The following is a 14379-nucleotide window of genomic DNA, read 5'->3' as shown; positions in this document are numbered from 1 at the left end:
GCAGATAAAAAATTACATTTACCTTTCGAATAGAAAATTTAATTTAAATATAGACTCGATTTGAATACGTTAATTATTTAGCACTTTCGTAATGTTATTACTTCATATTCAATGGTGATATTGTCAGCGAGCCGTGTCTAACAATAAAACAAACCCAGCTCAGCTTTTGTCTCTTGACAGTATCGAACTGTTCCTCCTTTTGTGACATTATTTACCACTATCAATTTAATATTTTTTATTAGTTTATCTATAAAATTGTCGTGTTTATTAGTAAACGTCACCAGTGCTGGATTTGATAGACATACTTCGGACGTGTTACGTTGAATTTTGCTTCAAAAGCCATACGTACTGGGTTCAGATATAGACTATAAACAGAGTAACTGTAAAACTTTAAGTATCTTACTGTTACGATCTCTCCTAATCAGGCGTTCTGTAAACACTGCTAAACACATAACATCAACACAAGAACCTGACAACAAGAGCTCCAAATAATCTGGTACTTTAATAAGGGTCAAATAGATAACAGCCAATATGACACCATTGACAACACACTCAACTACTAACAATGCTATACTGTACATCACCGTACTAAATTAATAAACCGTACAGTCTGTATCTCTTCCTGGACTCGTACACACACTTCAGGACTCCACCAGGACCGACCTCATGGCCGACTCACAGTCCCTGCCTCCTCGCTGTCCTGTCTTGAACTGCACTGTCTTACACACGCTGTGTCTCTGGTCCACGCAGGCTTATGATCAGATGACCATAACCCGGGTCCCTTCACGTGCAAAGTTCATGCCAGTACTATCCCTTTGCCCTTTGATATAGCACACTTATCTGTATTGCTGGCCTGTGTCACATATGTCAGCTGATCACACACAGTTAACCCTATTGCGTCGCGAATAGGGTTAGGGTTACATAAGTTTTACTTAAATGGACTTTAATCTAAATATAGTTAACTGTTGGCCAGTCTAAACAATTCCTTATATAAATGTTAGAATGACAAATGTATAGAGAGGAAAATATAAAGTTCGAATCGCCCTCCCAACTTAGGAATTTTATTCCTGTAAATGTTCAGTCTTTGTTTTACATTTAAATAAATAATCACAGTAATTTTTTTGTAAATAGTTAAGGCTAATGGTCCTTGTTTTCAGTCCTTAGTTCAGTGGTCGCAAACTGCGCCTTTCGAGTCGCATGCGGCTTTTTCACTACTTGGTAGCTGCTCTTTCACATGCAAAAAAAAAATGTTGGTGCAGGCACAGAATATTATTTACTTTTTTTTTGTTTTGCTAGAGACGAGTATAATATCCGTTGCATAGCTACTTGCTAAAATGCTTTTGAATCTATTTCACAAACAAAGCAGCATAGATAACTTAGATAGGAATTTAAAAAAAAAAATCAGTTTTACTATTCGACAATGAGTTATCATTTCAACTAAAAGGTCTTAAAGATGAACTTTTGGGATTGTTGATTATTATTGATTATTAACTTTAACAGGAATGTTTTTTAAAAACAATGTTAATTTGCATTGCTGCGCGCTGAAATGCTTTTAAATACATTCGACAATTGTTGGCGTCTGGCATCAAAATTGGGCCGAAACCTGGCACAATATGCTCCAATATGGCAGTCCCTCTTCCTACACTGCAACTGTTAGGGTTAGGAAAAGAGAGACAGTAATTGCAGTTGAGTGAAATGTTTTTTTGTTAATATTATTATTCCTTTATGTCTCCACCTCCCAAACAAACAAAGAAACAAAATATAAAACTTTGCGTTTTTAATATTGATGATATATGACATAAATGTAACATGATTCTAACTTGCGTAAGAAACAGAAAGCAGTTTCCTTACAGCATACGAATCTAATGAGTTTAGTGTTTACAGGCTGGAAATAGTTCATGGAACGTGTTTCTATATTTAGAACTCTTCTTGTAATACACGATGACGCTGAGGCTGGAGTTGATGGAATGGAAAAGGAAACAAAACGACCAGATCACGTTGAACAGGTTTTCTTGCTGGGCGAGTAAGTTGAACTCTGGGGAGACAGTCCCAATTATAGAGCACGTGACACCAGGAGTGTAGCAGACGATAAGAACCGTGGCCACCATGACGACCATGCCAACAGTTTTATTCTCACGTCTGGGCTGAGCCTCGTTCTGGTGCTTACTGAAGGTCACGGTCGCTCTCCATTTTGAATTCTTCTTTAGACTAGCGACTAAAGTGGCGGTAAAAACTACCACAAAGACAAAGGCGATAACAGAAAGGGTTAAATGCGACATGTCTAATAATACACCAATTGTTGCAATGTTGTCCCAACGGTACATGCTAATCTTAGTCATATTTAGACTAGGGAAGTACTTCCAGCTGAGATAATCTGCCGCGTAGACGGGCAGAAAGAAGGACAAATTAATGCTGTAAATGAGGATAAGGATGATAAGTGTCCTCCTGAACGTCAGAATGCTTTGGACCTTAAAAGGAACAAGAACAGAAAGACATCTCTCAGCTGTGATGTACATTGTGATCCAACAGGTGATGCGTGACATGGCGACAGTGGGGCATCCAGCTGTCAGTATTTGCACAGTCATAAAATCCACAGGTATATCTGTATTTTCCAGGTACGGGTTCTGACAAAAGTTGTGCCAGATCTGAAATGTTAGCCCAATCAGGTCTGACAAAGACATCGCAAACAGGCTCATGTTGACAGACTTTCGAAGTCCCATGTTTAGAAACACTTTAAGATTAAGACAATTCCCTACAAACCCAAAGATTGAAACACACATACCTATAACCACATGGTTTATAAATAAAATGATATTTCTAGTAGACTCACTTATAAGTTCATTTCTCGACACTAGGGAATTTGAGAAGTCTTGTAAGGCGACTGATTTATTCATTGTTATGCATTCATAGTATTTGTAATTATACTTTATAAATATGAACTCTTTTTATTTTTTCGTTCACAATAAATATTTTAAAAACATTATTTTAAGAGCTGCTTTGTGTGTAAAAGATTACAGGATATGTTCAGCAATAAATCTACTTTTATTTTAACAAGAACCCCATAAAAATGTAAAGAAAATTAAACCTTTGGTTGGGGCAATTTTTTTCTAACAGAATTATTATATATATATATGATCGCTGCAAAGATGGCCTCTGAAGTTATCTCATCAATATTGCGTTTAAGCATATAATTTGGCACAAAGTGAGGATCTAATGATTGATGTGTTTATCTCTTTAATTGTAGGATTTAAATCGAATGATAAAAGTATGATTATACGTCAGGCGGTAAAATACAAACTACATACAATAAAAACAATACAAAGGAAAACTAATCGTTTATTATGAATAGAAGTCTAAATCAGGACTGCTACAAATTAAGTAGAGCGAAAAGAAAATGAATAGCTTGGATGTCAAATAAAATCTTATTATACAAATATAGTTGAATAGACAAGAAATCAATGCGACACATTGAAATGACAAGGTATACCCATCAACTAAATTTGTTTATAAAAATTTACAATTTTTTTTTTGTTATGGTCATATAGGTTTCGAGTTACAACTGAGTTACATTTAGTTACTATTACTTAGAAAACAATTAGACTTATTTACAGTTGTCTGACATAAACAAAAAAAACTTATTTGTTTATAAAACTATCGGACCACAAACTTAAAATTTCATGGTATAATCTTATAGTAACATAATTTTTGTTTTAAAGGATGACTCTAGATCATGTACAGGTATTCTCAACGAAACTCATATGATTGTGTAGACCTTCTCTAGGCTCTATAGCTTTCGAGTCGAGTTATTAAAATCCTTTCGTAAATACTTTGAACTTTGATTTAGACACAATGTTATGTAACACTATTCTGTACCTAATTTATAGGATTGTGTAGACCCTCTTTAGTTTCTTTTGTTTTTGAGTCGAGTTCTTTAAATCATTTCGTAAGTAAAGTAAAGTTCCCCTTTCAGACCTTGTGGTCTATAGGGCAGATGATGTAAAGGTCATCTGTTTCTGTGGCTTACGGACGGTTAACAAGCGTGTCATGTGGCTAGCACAACGACCAACCGTGTTTCCTTTTACCTAACTAATGTCAGGTACCCATTAGAGCTGGGTGGACTCAGAGGCGCCCGAAAATCCCGAAATTAAAAATTCCAGTCTTCACCAGGATTCGAACCCCGGTCCCCGGTTCGGAAGCCAAGCGCTTTACCGCTCAGCCACCGCGCCTCCAAATCCTTTCGTAGTCTAGACGTATTTTGAACTTTGGTGAAGTATTTCATTCATCATATTATCCATGTTGTTTTTTGGGGAGGGCGAAGCTTCCTTGGTTGACCCAGGGCTGTAACTGTGACTTCTTTATTTTGGCATATTGATTTGTGTGTCGATGTCTAGGCCATTGTAAGCCAAGAGGTTTAGGGCTACTAAGCGTCCCCCCTACTTGTGCCTCCAATATGACAGCTATTTGGGGGTCTTTCGGTTTATCTAGGTCAAATTATATCCTTATCCTCTGTAGTGCAGATGTCTCAAATGAAAGTAGCTATAATACATATATTACAAATACAAAACAAAAACAACAACATAACCTAATAACATACACAGAGTGACACAAAGATAAATGTACAGTTCTTATCCATATGCAAGGATAAATCCTTGTAAGTGCCATAATGCCCATAGAGCCTGGAACGATTTATCTTGATCTGGAAGGAAAACAAGCAACTTAGGTAGAATTTGTCTACTTAAAATGAACGTTGAGACTGACGCGTGAATTATCTTTCATTGAACTTCGTAAGATGACTTATAAAAAAGATTAGAAAATTTTGTCCTAAAGATGATGATATCGATGATGTTAGGACGTCGGTCATAATAGGCAAGCTTATCATTGAGGTCATAGATTTCAAGAATGTAAGACCGTGTTCTTCAGAATTAAAAAACATTTGATTTATTTTTTTTCATATCTAAAGATTAAACGTTTCTTTTTAGGTGAAGAGTGAATTTCATAATTTAAATATCATTGCATTTTACTTTTTCTCTATAGATAGTATATTAAAATAATATGATTGAATAATACCGAGACCATTCTTTAAAAAAAAGGCCTCAACACTGAACTACAATGTTGATGCTCTTTATTCTGAAAATCCTCATGTCACGCTTGCATGCACTAGAATACCTTCAACGTGGTCGACCTGCAGCACTCCATACAAAATACCTTGTGAGAGTCGACCTTGCGGCGTCGTTCTGTGACAATAGCCAAGCCAGTAAAAGGCGTCTACTATTGATACCAGCGCGGGTGACCTGGTCCCCTGCTCTTTGGCAGGATTTCCACGTTGGTTATTTAATCTTGCCACCCTTTAAGAATTATCATTAAAATATCGGTGTTGAAAGATATTCGGCTTTTTTTTTCTGTCTAGAGTAGATTTCTTACGTATCTCACTACTGTATAGTATGGTAATCATGGGCGTAGCCAGGATTTTTTTCGGAAGGGGGGTTTGAACCACAACCCCCCACCCCCTAGTTACGCCCATGATGGTACTTAGCACACTGTCAGCAAGGTTACACATTTCTGGGGAAGTTTTACACTAAAAAAAAACACGCTGGTGCTGCTAATTTAGATTTGAACACTAAAACAAACAAAAAAATTGTAATGAGAATATACATAATAAGACCAAACATATCAATAACTACACTAGCCAAGGACAAGGGTATTATCCAGACTCATCGTTATAGAAGACCTGACCACTGATCTGCAACGTTACAGTGGGCAGTTAAGACCGATAGTTCGTTTCCACGTCGCACAGACCTGTGACGTGGCGTACGTTTTAGAGATAATGTTAATGAATACGACCCAAATTCAAATATTTTTTTTAACCTGTTTGAGAAAGTCAAAACGGTGTCCTCACACCAGCAAAGCTCAGGTAGACATCCAGATCGTCAGGAAAAGAAAAAGTTTTAAGATTTAAAGGCTGGGAAAAGTTCTTGGAACGTGTTTCTATATTTAGAACTCTTCTTGTAATACACGATGACGCTGAGGCTGGAGTTGATGGAATGGAAAAGGAAACAAAATGACCAGATCACGTGATACAGATTAACTTGCTGGGCGAACAAGTTGAACTCTGGGGAGACAGTCCTAATTAAAGAGCACGTGACGCCAGGAGTGTAGCAGACGATTAGAACCGTGGCTACCAGGACCACCATGCCAATAGTTTTATTCTCACGTCTGGGCTGAGCCTCGTTCTGATGCTTACTGAAGGTCACGGTCGCTCTCCATTTAGAACTCTTCTTCATAATCACCACCAAGATAGAGGTAAATGCTACGACAAAGACAAAAGCTATCACAGAAAGAGTCAGATGTGACATATCCAACAATACATTGATGGTAGCAATGTTGTCCCAACGGTAGATGCTAATCTTAGTCATATTTAGACTAGGGAAGTACTTCCAGCTGAGATAATCTGCCGCGTAGATGGGCAGAAAGAAGGATAAATTAATGCTGTAGATGAGCATAAGGATGATAAGTGTCCTCCTGAATGTCAGAATGCGTTGGACCTTAAAAGGAACAAGAACAGAAAGACATCTCTCAGCTGTGATGTACATTGTGATCCAACAAGTGATGCGTGTCATGGCTATGTTGGGACATCCAGCTGTCAGTATTTGCACAGTCATAAAATCCACAGGTATATCTGTATTTTCCAGGTACGGGTTCTGACAAAAGTTGTGCCAGATCTGAAATGTTAGCCCAATCAGGTCTGACAAAGACATCGCAAACAGGCTCATGTTGACAGACTTTCGAAGTCCCATGTTTAGAAACACTTTGAGATTAAGACAATTCCCTACAAACCCAAAGATTGAAACACACATACCTATTATCACATGGTTTATAAATAAAAAGATATTTCTAGTAGACTCACTTATAAGCTCACCATCATTCCTGAATACATTATTTAAAGTTGTAATGTTCAGAACAGCGACTGAACTATTCATCATTGTGCATAGATATACTTTGTAAATAGGCTTTATAAATTTTAACCCTTCTTCTAAATTCAAATTTTGAATACCAAATGTAATTCTATTCTTTCTGCAAATAAATATAAAAAAGCACAATATTTTATAATTGAAACACTATGAGCCTTTCTTATGAATCTTCTTGAGCAGGCAAAGAAAAATGTTGCAAAGAAGATTGAAAGTTACCAGAAAGTACTTTCACAATTGGGTTACTAAAGTTATAGTTACAATAAAATATCTGAATACATAAAAGAAATTATGCGAACTTTCACGTGTCAAGAGCGGGGAAAATAGTTCAAGCAAATGAACGCAAGAACTATGGTCAATTTCTGAACAAAGATGTTACATTTGTTGTTGTTTTTTTGCAATGTAATCTTTTGGAAAGTGAAAAAAAAAAGAATCTACTTTTTATTGGATAAGAAAGACTTAAAGATGGCATTAAAAATAAGTCTAAAATATGGCTATTAGTGTGACTAATTTATTTATATGTAGTCTCTGCTAGCAAGGCTCTGAAGTTTTGTTATCAATATTGTGTCTATGTTGTAGCATATACTTGAGCAGAGAATTTAATAATCGATTTGTTTATCTTTTTCAGATATCGGTTTGTATCCAAATGTTAATATTTATAATTTATAAGTGGGTTAGAGAAATACTTATACACGAACTAGAAGAATACAAAGGTAAATCTTATTGTTTATTATTATAGTTTACTTGTAGTCATGCTTGTTATGGATAAGTAGATCCATGTTTAAGTAAGTAGTTTGTCACAAGGCAGCTTGTTTATAAAACGTTGCGGGATAAACAGCCAATCAATACAAACCACTGATGACACAGAACTGACATCTGGGGGACGATACACTGAATTCTTTGAAGACAGTTTCCAGATAAAACGTTTAGTGATTGTAGATAAGAGAGGGAGAGAGAGAGGGAGAGAGGGATTGTGGGAGAGAGGGAGAGAGAATGAAAGATTTAAAGCTAAATAAAAAGAGAGACTGTTTATAAACTATTAAACCAAAACCTAAACATTTCTTGTTACTATCCACTTATAATAATAGTAAAATTTGTTATCATCTTATTTTTTCACTGTTTATGCCAAATCTTATTCTTATTGCTTATGCTGAGACAAATTCGTGCAAGTACTCCTTCTTCCTTAGTGTTATTGGAACATGGAACGGGCTGCCTGAATCAGCTAAGAAAACAAATGACTTAGAGTTTAGGTCTGCATTTATCATGCACGACTTGATTGACATATTCTTTTTTGGGGAATGTAATCTTTTAAAGCAACGTCTATAATTTATAAGATAAGATAAGATAAGAAATCATTTTTGTAATTCTTAAAATTTTGTTACAAACTTGTAGACGTAGTTTTATTTCTTTAGTAAGTTTGTTTACTTTTTTTGAAAAAGCTTATATCAACTCACTCGTCTGTCTGGTAAAAAGATCAAAAAGTTCAATTCTCCCACATCTATTCTCGGAACAAGTTCATTTCTCCCACATCTATTCTCGGAACAAGTTCATTTCTCCCACATCTATTCTCGGAACAAGTTCATTTCTCCCACATCTATTCTCGGAACAAGTTCATTTCTCCCACATCTATTCTCGGAACAAGTTCACTTCTCCCACATCTATTCTCGGAACAAGTTAATTTCTCCCACATCTATTCTCGGAACAAGTTCACTTCTCCCACATCTATTCTCGGAACAAGTTAACTTCTCCCACATCTATTCTCGGAACAAGTTCATTTCTCCCACATCTATTCTCGGAACAAGTTCACTTCTCCCACATCTATTCTCGAAACAAGTTCATTTCTCCTATACCGATTCTCGGAACAAGTTCATTTCTCCCACATCTATTCTCGGAACAAGTTCATTTCTCCCACATCTATTCTCGGAACAAGTTCATTTCTCCTACATCTATTCTCTGAACAAGTTAACTTCTCCCACATCTATTCTCGGAACAAGTTCATTTCTCCCACATCTATTCTCGGAACAAGTTCATTTCTCCCACATCTATTCTCGGAACAAGTTCATTTCTCCCACATCTATTCTCGGAACAAGTTCATTTCTCCCACATCTATTCTTGGATCATATTGATTGCACAATTACTCATAGGCGAAGAAAATACAAGAATCAATTATGACATTGACTAATCAGTAAATTATATGCTGGGAATTTAATTATTTTATCTAGTACCCTCAATGGAAATAAATTCTTCAACATTCAGAGATATGTCTAAATATTTGGGGCTTTGTCGCCTTAGATACTTGTACACGATATTTCTCCACAGATATTAGGGCTTCTTATAAGGTACAACTTTATATTATAAATAACGGCCTTGTAAACTGCCATGGCCGAAGGGTTTGGCCTGGGACTAACGCCTCCACCCTGTGAAACCTTAATTGCTACTGAAACGGCAAACTTCGAAAATGACCAGAAATGATTCAATGAGTGGCTCGTCACTTGGCATCCGATATTGGGGACCTCGGTTTTAATCTCGGTGAAGACTGGGGTTTCTAATTTCGGGATTTTTAGTGCGTCCGTGAGTCAACCCAACTGTAATGTGTATCTGACTTTGGTTGGGGAAAGTTAAAAGCAATTGGTCGTTGTGTTCGCCACATGACACCCTGCTTGTTTACTGTTGGCCAAGGAAACTTATCGCCTTTACATCTTACGTCCTGTAGATCGTAGAGTTTTAAGATTAAACCTTTATTAACAACCAATTTTATCTATGTATACATAGAATATATTTCAGTAACTATGGGTAACTATGTATTTTGTGGTCACAAAAAATCTGGCCCACATTGACATGTTTCTGTTTTCTAAAAAAAAAAATTACTTTTATATATTCTTACAGATATTTTTGGGTCGTTGTCCTAAAGTATTTGAAGATAATTTATCAAACATCTGGCGCTCTGTCACAAAGCTGCAAGGAGCTGTGCTGATAGTCTGGAAAATGTGAATCGTACAAGAATATTTAGAGGAAAAACTACTTTCGTCTCTCGTTTCCGGTTTGAATAGGAACATGAGTGGCGACATTCTGACTCAATGGCATTAGTAACAACCACAGTAGTAACAACAAAAACAACATAGACCTAGGTGATAAACTCGAATGTTGACAGAGTTACAGATTAGTTAATACCACCGATCGAATCACGCTGGAGCATTGACATTTCACCTGCACCTACATTTGCTGCTAGGCGATGTTGTGAAATATCTGTGGTTAGTGCCGTGTTCAGACTTTGCATTTATTACTAAAATTTGACTTAAAAAGTCTGGTGCTGCCGTTATATCTAGTTTTTAATGTAATTAATAATATTTGTGTTTCTTTTAAATATTTTTTTTTTTGCTTTTAAATGAATGAATGGAGAAAAAAAGGTACTTCGTACACAAAGTCATTATTGAAGTCTTTTTTTCGACAAAACTAGATCAGAATTCCACTTATCAATGTATATATCTTTATGTCCTGATGGATAATGTCTATCTCTCTATCTATATCTATTTCTGTTTTTCTCTAAATAAATAATTAAATATGGCAAATGACACCAAGTAAAGCACCAGATCAATTTTCTAAGAACAGTTTCTTCAGTTTTTTTAATTTTTTAGTGGGAAGCGTGGTCGAGAGGCTAAGTGCGCTTGAACTTGGCTATGAAGGGGGCTCGAGGTTCGACACCCAACTCGGTCAGAGTTGTGTTTACTGAGCGTCTTCTCCTAGATACCCCACTCCACCCCCACTGGTTCACAAATGAGATTGGACCAAAAGCGCTCTGAGCATGGTATAAGCATGAAAGAAGCGCTATATAAAAGCAAAATTAATTTTATTAGCTTCTCGTCTGATGATAACGGCGATCAGATCTAGTGGGAAAACCCACTTTGAGAGTGTCCTTCAAATATCAAAGCATCTCTAAGAACGATCAGCTCGTCACTGAGCTCTCTTGTTTGCAGAGCTCAAAACTTCAACCTTTATCTTCTACATTATGTCAGTGGGTATTAGGTCCAGCCCTTCTGGCTTGTCCGTTTAGGCTACAGGCTGTCTTGTTGGCAGATAACATTTAAGGTTACCAAACACCTGCACATCCGTAGGAGGATAAAAAAAATAATAAGAGATGGCCAAAAAAAATGTACATTTTAGAACTAGGCTTGCAATATATTTGGGTATAACATATCGGTAAATGAAATGCTGTAAATTGTACAAGGACAGAACCAAGTATGTCTCAGACATGAGTTTAGGCGTTTATGTTATCTTGTGAAACTCAGCGTTCGTTATAATTTTCCAACAATACTTATTAAACAAAAATGACATTGGTACTATGAGCGCCGTAAACAGTGTCAAATATTTCATGCATAGAAATGAGAATTGAACTCTCTGTAGCTCGTTTTTTTTCCCCACAATCATGACAATGACACGTATCAGCAGCTGATAGGTCAAGCTCTAGTCACGTGGATACTTCTTAGTAGTCATAGCCATCTTGATCAAAAATCAATATTTTCTATCATAAGTAATACAACAGTATCAACAATGTACGTAGTATAATGTAGTTGCACAAATTAAACACTTTTGGATAGCTGCAATTAAAACGAACTCCTCACTTCACAAGGCTGAACATACTAAATGTTAAAAAATATTTGGAATTTGAAAATACTCATATACATTATTTTCTTTAATATGATTTTCATTATTTTTTTTTATTTTTTTTTTTTTTACTTTCGTTTTTGTTAATTTTTTAAAATTATTTGATTGTTGTTTTTTTTTTATTTCAATGTATTAAAAATGGATATTTGAATACTATTCATGAACAGTTTGTGACTTCGAAAAAATCTAAAAAAAAAAAAAAAACAAGAAAAAGATGTAGGAATAGAGGCTATGACATTTCCAATCATTTAATCCCCATTACCTCATCCCCATTACCTCATCCCCTGCCATTTCATTCCTTGATCCTTCTATCCCCTAATAGTTTCGTTATAAATTTTTTGATCCCAAAAATAATCCAAAAATAATCAAAGTAAAAGTGATGATATCAGCGATATTTTTTAAAATTTAGTTTTATTTACTGGACAAAAAATGTGACACATTAAACAATGATAACATATTATGTCATTTAAATATAAATATTCAAAATCCATTGATATAGATCTCAACTTAAAATTGCTTGTGTAGGTTAATATACATCGGTATTATAAATGCAATATTTGTAGGTACAGAAACGGATTCGTTGATTCGTGTTGGCGTATAGAGTTTGTAATTCTCTTGGCCAGTCTTGCATATTTCTTTTTCTAGAACGTTACTCATTGCTGGAACTAGCGAATAGAACTAATGGGTTCTACATCCTATTGTCCTTCCGTAGACCATCAAGGAATGTCCACAATATCAGACGATGACATGAGAATAGAGATGGCGTGATACCATCCCTCCACAGCGTTGTTTGTTCATGCAACAATACCGATTATGTATTATCTTATCTTCTTATCTTATATAATACAGACGTTACTTCAAAAAATGATGATTACGTCCTACGCGCCATGCATTCAGTCATGCATATTAACCAATGACCTAAATTCTGTCAAGTCACTGTATTAAATCCATGTACATGGAAATATATAACTAAATAATATGGATAAAAATATATACATGTACATTGTATACAGATACAGATCAAAGGCCTACAACATAATTTATAATGTTTAAACGTTGACGGATTGTTATAACAGGCTATAAAGGTCAGCAGGCGATCTGGGTAGATTTGTGCAGTTCATCGAAATAAATAAAAGGTTATCTCAAGGTTTAAAAAAATTCTAACCCCTCCATTTTATTAGCGGTCCCCCAAAGGAGAATAGCTGCTATTAGTTTTATGTGGTCTTGTCTATCCGTCATGCTACTTTTTTTTTTCTTTTCTGAAAGCGAAAAATTAAATTTTTAAAATCATCTCTGATAGCAATTTTTTTCATAAAAATACACCATTTTACAACTATCCACTCTTAATAGCAAAAAAACAGAACACGAGAGATTATTTAGTAAAGGAGATTACTAATCAGCATGTTTTTAACACATTTATGCAAATTGTTTTAGATTTTGTCAAAAAAAAAAACACCTTTATATTACTAAATTAGCTACTATTTTCTAGCTACTTAAATTTTAAAGAAAATGTTTACTTCTTTTAAAAAGAGAAAAAAATCTATTTAGTATGCAAATAGTTCGAATATAATTTAAAACGAGAATTAATATGTAGTGGTTCATATTATACACTTTCGGTCCGGCACGGTGGCAGTACACCATATCATAGAGGTACTGTGTATTACACCTATCTTATCGTATCCTTCCATCTCGGGAACATCTCTTGTAGTGTTGTTCTATATTTAGAACTCATGTTGTAGTAGACAATGGCGTTGATACTTGCGTTGATAGAGTTGAACAGGAAACAGAAAGACCAAGCGACATGATACACGTTTTTCTGTTTGGCATAGAAGCCAAAACTGGGCAAAAATATTTCCAGAAAAGTGCACGTGACGGCTGGAGAGTAGCAGACGATCAAGACTGTGGCCACCATAATGACCAGCATCACAGTTTTCTTGTCACGACTGGACAGTGCCTTCTGCTGGTTCTGGTTGGACATAGCGCCCTGTCTCCACTTGGTCTTCCACCTGAGACTGACCACTAGTACGGCCGTATTTACGATGACGAAAAGGATAGCGATGATTGACAGGTAGATGTGTGAGATGTTACGTACATAGACCATAATCTCGTCATTCCATCGTACAGAAATTCCTAGTCTAGTTTTATTAAGTCCTGGGATAAAGCTGTAGCTTAAATAATCAAAGGCGTATTGGGGCACCAGGAACGCCAAGTTGATGCTGTAACAGAGGATCAGGATGACAACGCTTCTTTTAAACGTGACATGGATCCCGACCCTAAAAGGGGTCAGTACCGAGAGACATCTCTCAGCCGTGATATACACCGTGATCCAGCTAGTGATGCGTGTCATGGCTACGTTTGGGTAACCCGCAGTTAGTACTTGCAGATCCATGAAGTTAATAGGCAGGTCTGCCAGTTCCAGGTAAGGGTTCATACAAAAGTTGTGCCAGACCTGAAAGATGAGACCGATGAGGTCTGACAGTGACATGGCGAAGAGACTCAGGTTGACTGACGTGCGCAGACCCTGTCTTAGAAACACGGTGATGTTTAGACCGTTTCCAGCGATACCAAAAACACATATACACATATCTAACATCACGTGAATGAAAAACAGAACAGCATTTCTGGCGTGGTCGCTAATAAACTCGCCTTCAGTGTCCAGCTCGTAGATTGTCTGGTTAGTGTCCTTTGTACAGAATGACGTATTTAGCAATAAAATAAATAATGATCTAACGGAATTTCCAGAACTGGCCAT

At 36.1% G+C, this 14379-nt stretch overlaps 3 protein-coding genes across 3 annotated transcripts; all 3 read right to left on the bottom strand.

Moving 5' to 3' along the window:
- Positions 1-1871: 1871 nt before the first annotated feature.
- Positions 1872-2720, bottom strand: LOC106065532 (lysophosphatidic acid receptor 1-B-like). Its single transcript, XM_013224371.2, has one exon. It carries the CDS (start codon positions 2718-2720, stop codon positions 1872-1874), a length of 849 nt encoding a protein of 282 aa, XP_013079825.2.
- Positions 2721-5945: 3225 nt separating this feature from the next.
- LOC106065533 (uncharacterized) lies at positions 5946-6794 on the bottom strand. Its single transcript, XM_013224372.2, has one exon. It carries the CDS (start codon positions 6792-6794, stop codon positions 5946-5948), a length of 849 nt encoding a protein of 282 aa, XP_013079826.2.
- A 6499-nt stretch (positions 6795-13293) lies between these two features.
- LOC106065529 (neuropeptides capa receptor-like) lies at positions 13294-14379 on the bottom strand. Its single transcript, XM_013224368.2, has one exon. It carries the CDS (start codon positions 14377-14379, stop codon positions 13294-13296), a length of 1086 nt encoding a protein of 361 aa, XP_013079822.2.

The sequence above is a fragment of the Biomphalaria glabrata genome, chromosome 2 (assembly GCF_947242115.1).
Source record: "Biomphalaria glabrata chromosome 2, xgBioGlab47.1, whole genome shotgun sequence".
In the NCBI taxonomy this organism is placed as follows: Eukaryota; Metazoa; Mollusca; class Gastropoda; family Planorbidae; genus Biomphalaria; species Biomphalaria glabrata.
This window is presented reverse-complemented; position numbering and strand designations above follow the sequence as displayed.

Excerpts from the sequence above, each read along its gene's own strand:
- LOC106065532 (XM_013224371.2), bottom strand. The coding sequence starts at position 2,720 with ATGGGACTTCGAAAGTCTGTCAACATGAGCCTGTTTGCGATGTCTTTG.
- LOC106065533 (XM_013224372.2), bottom strand. The coding sequence starts at position 6,794 with ATGGGACTTCGAAAGTCTGTCAACATGAGCCTGTTTGCGATGTCTTTG.
- LOC106065529 (XM_013224368.2), bottom strand. The coding sequence starts at position 14,379 with ATGGCCAGTTCTGGAAATTCCGTTAGATCATTATTTATTTTATTGCTA.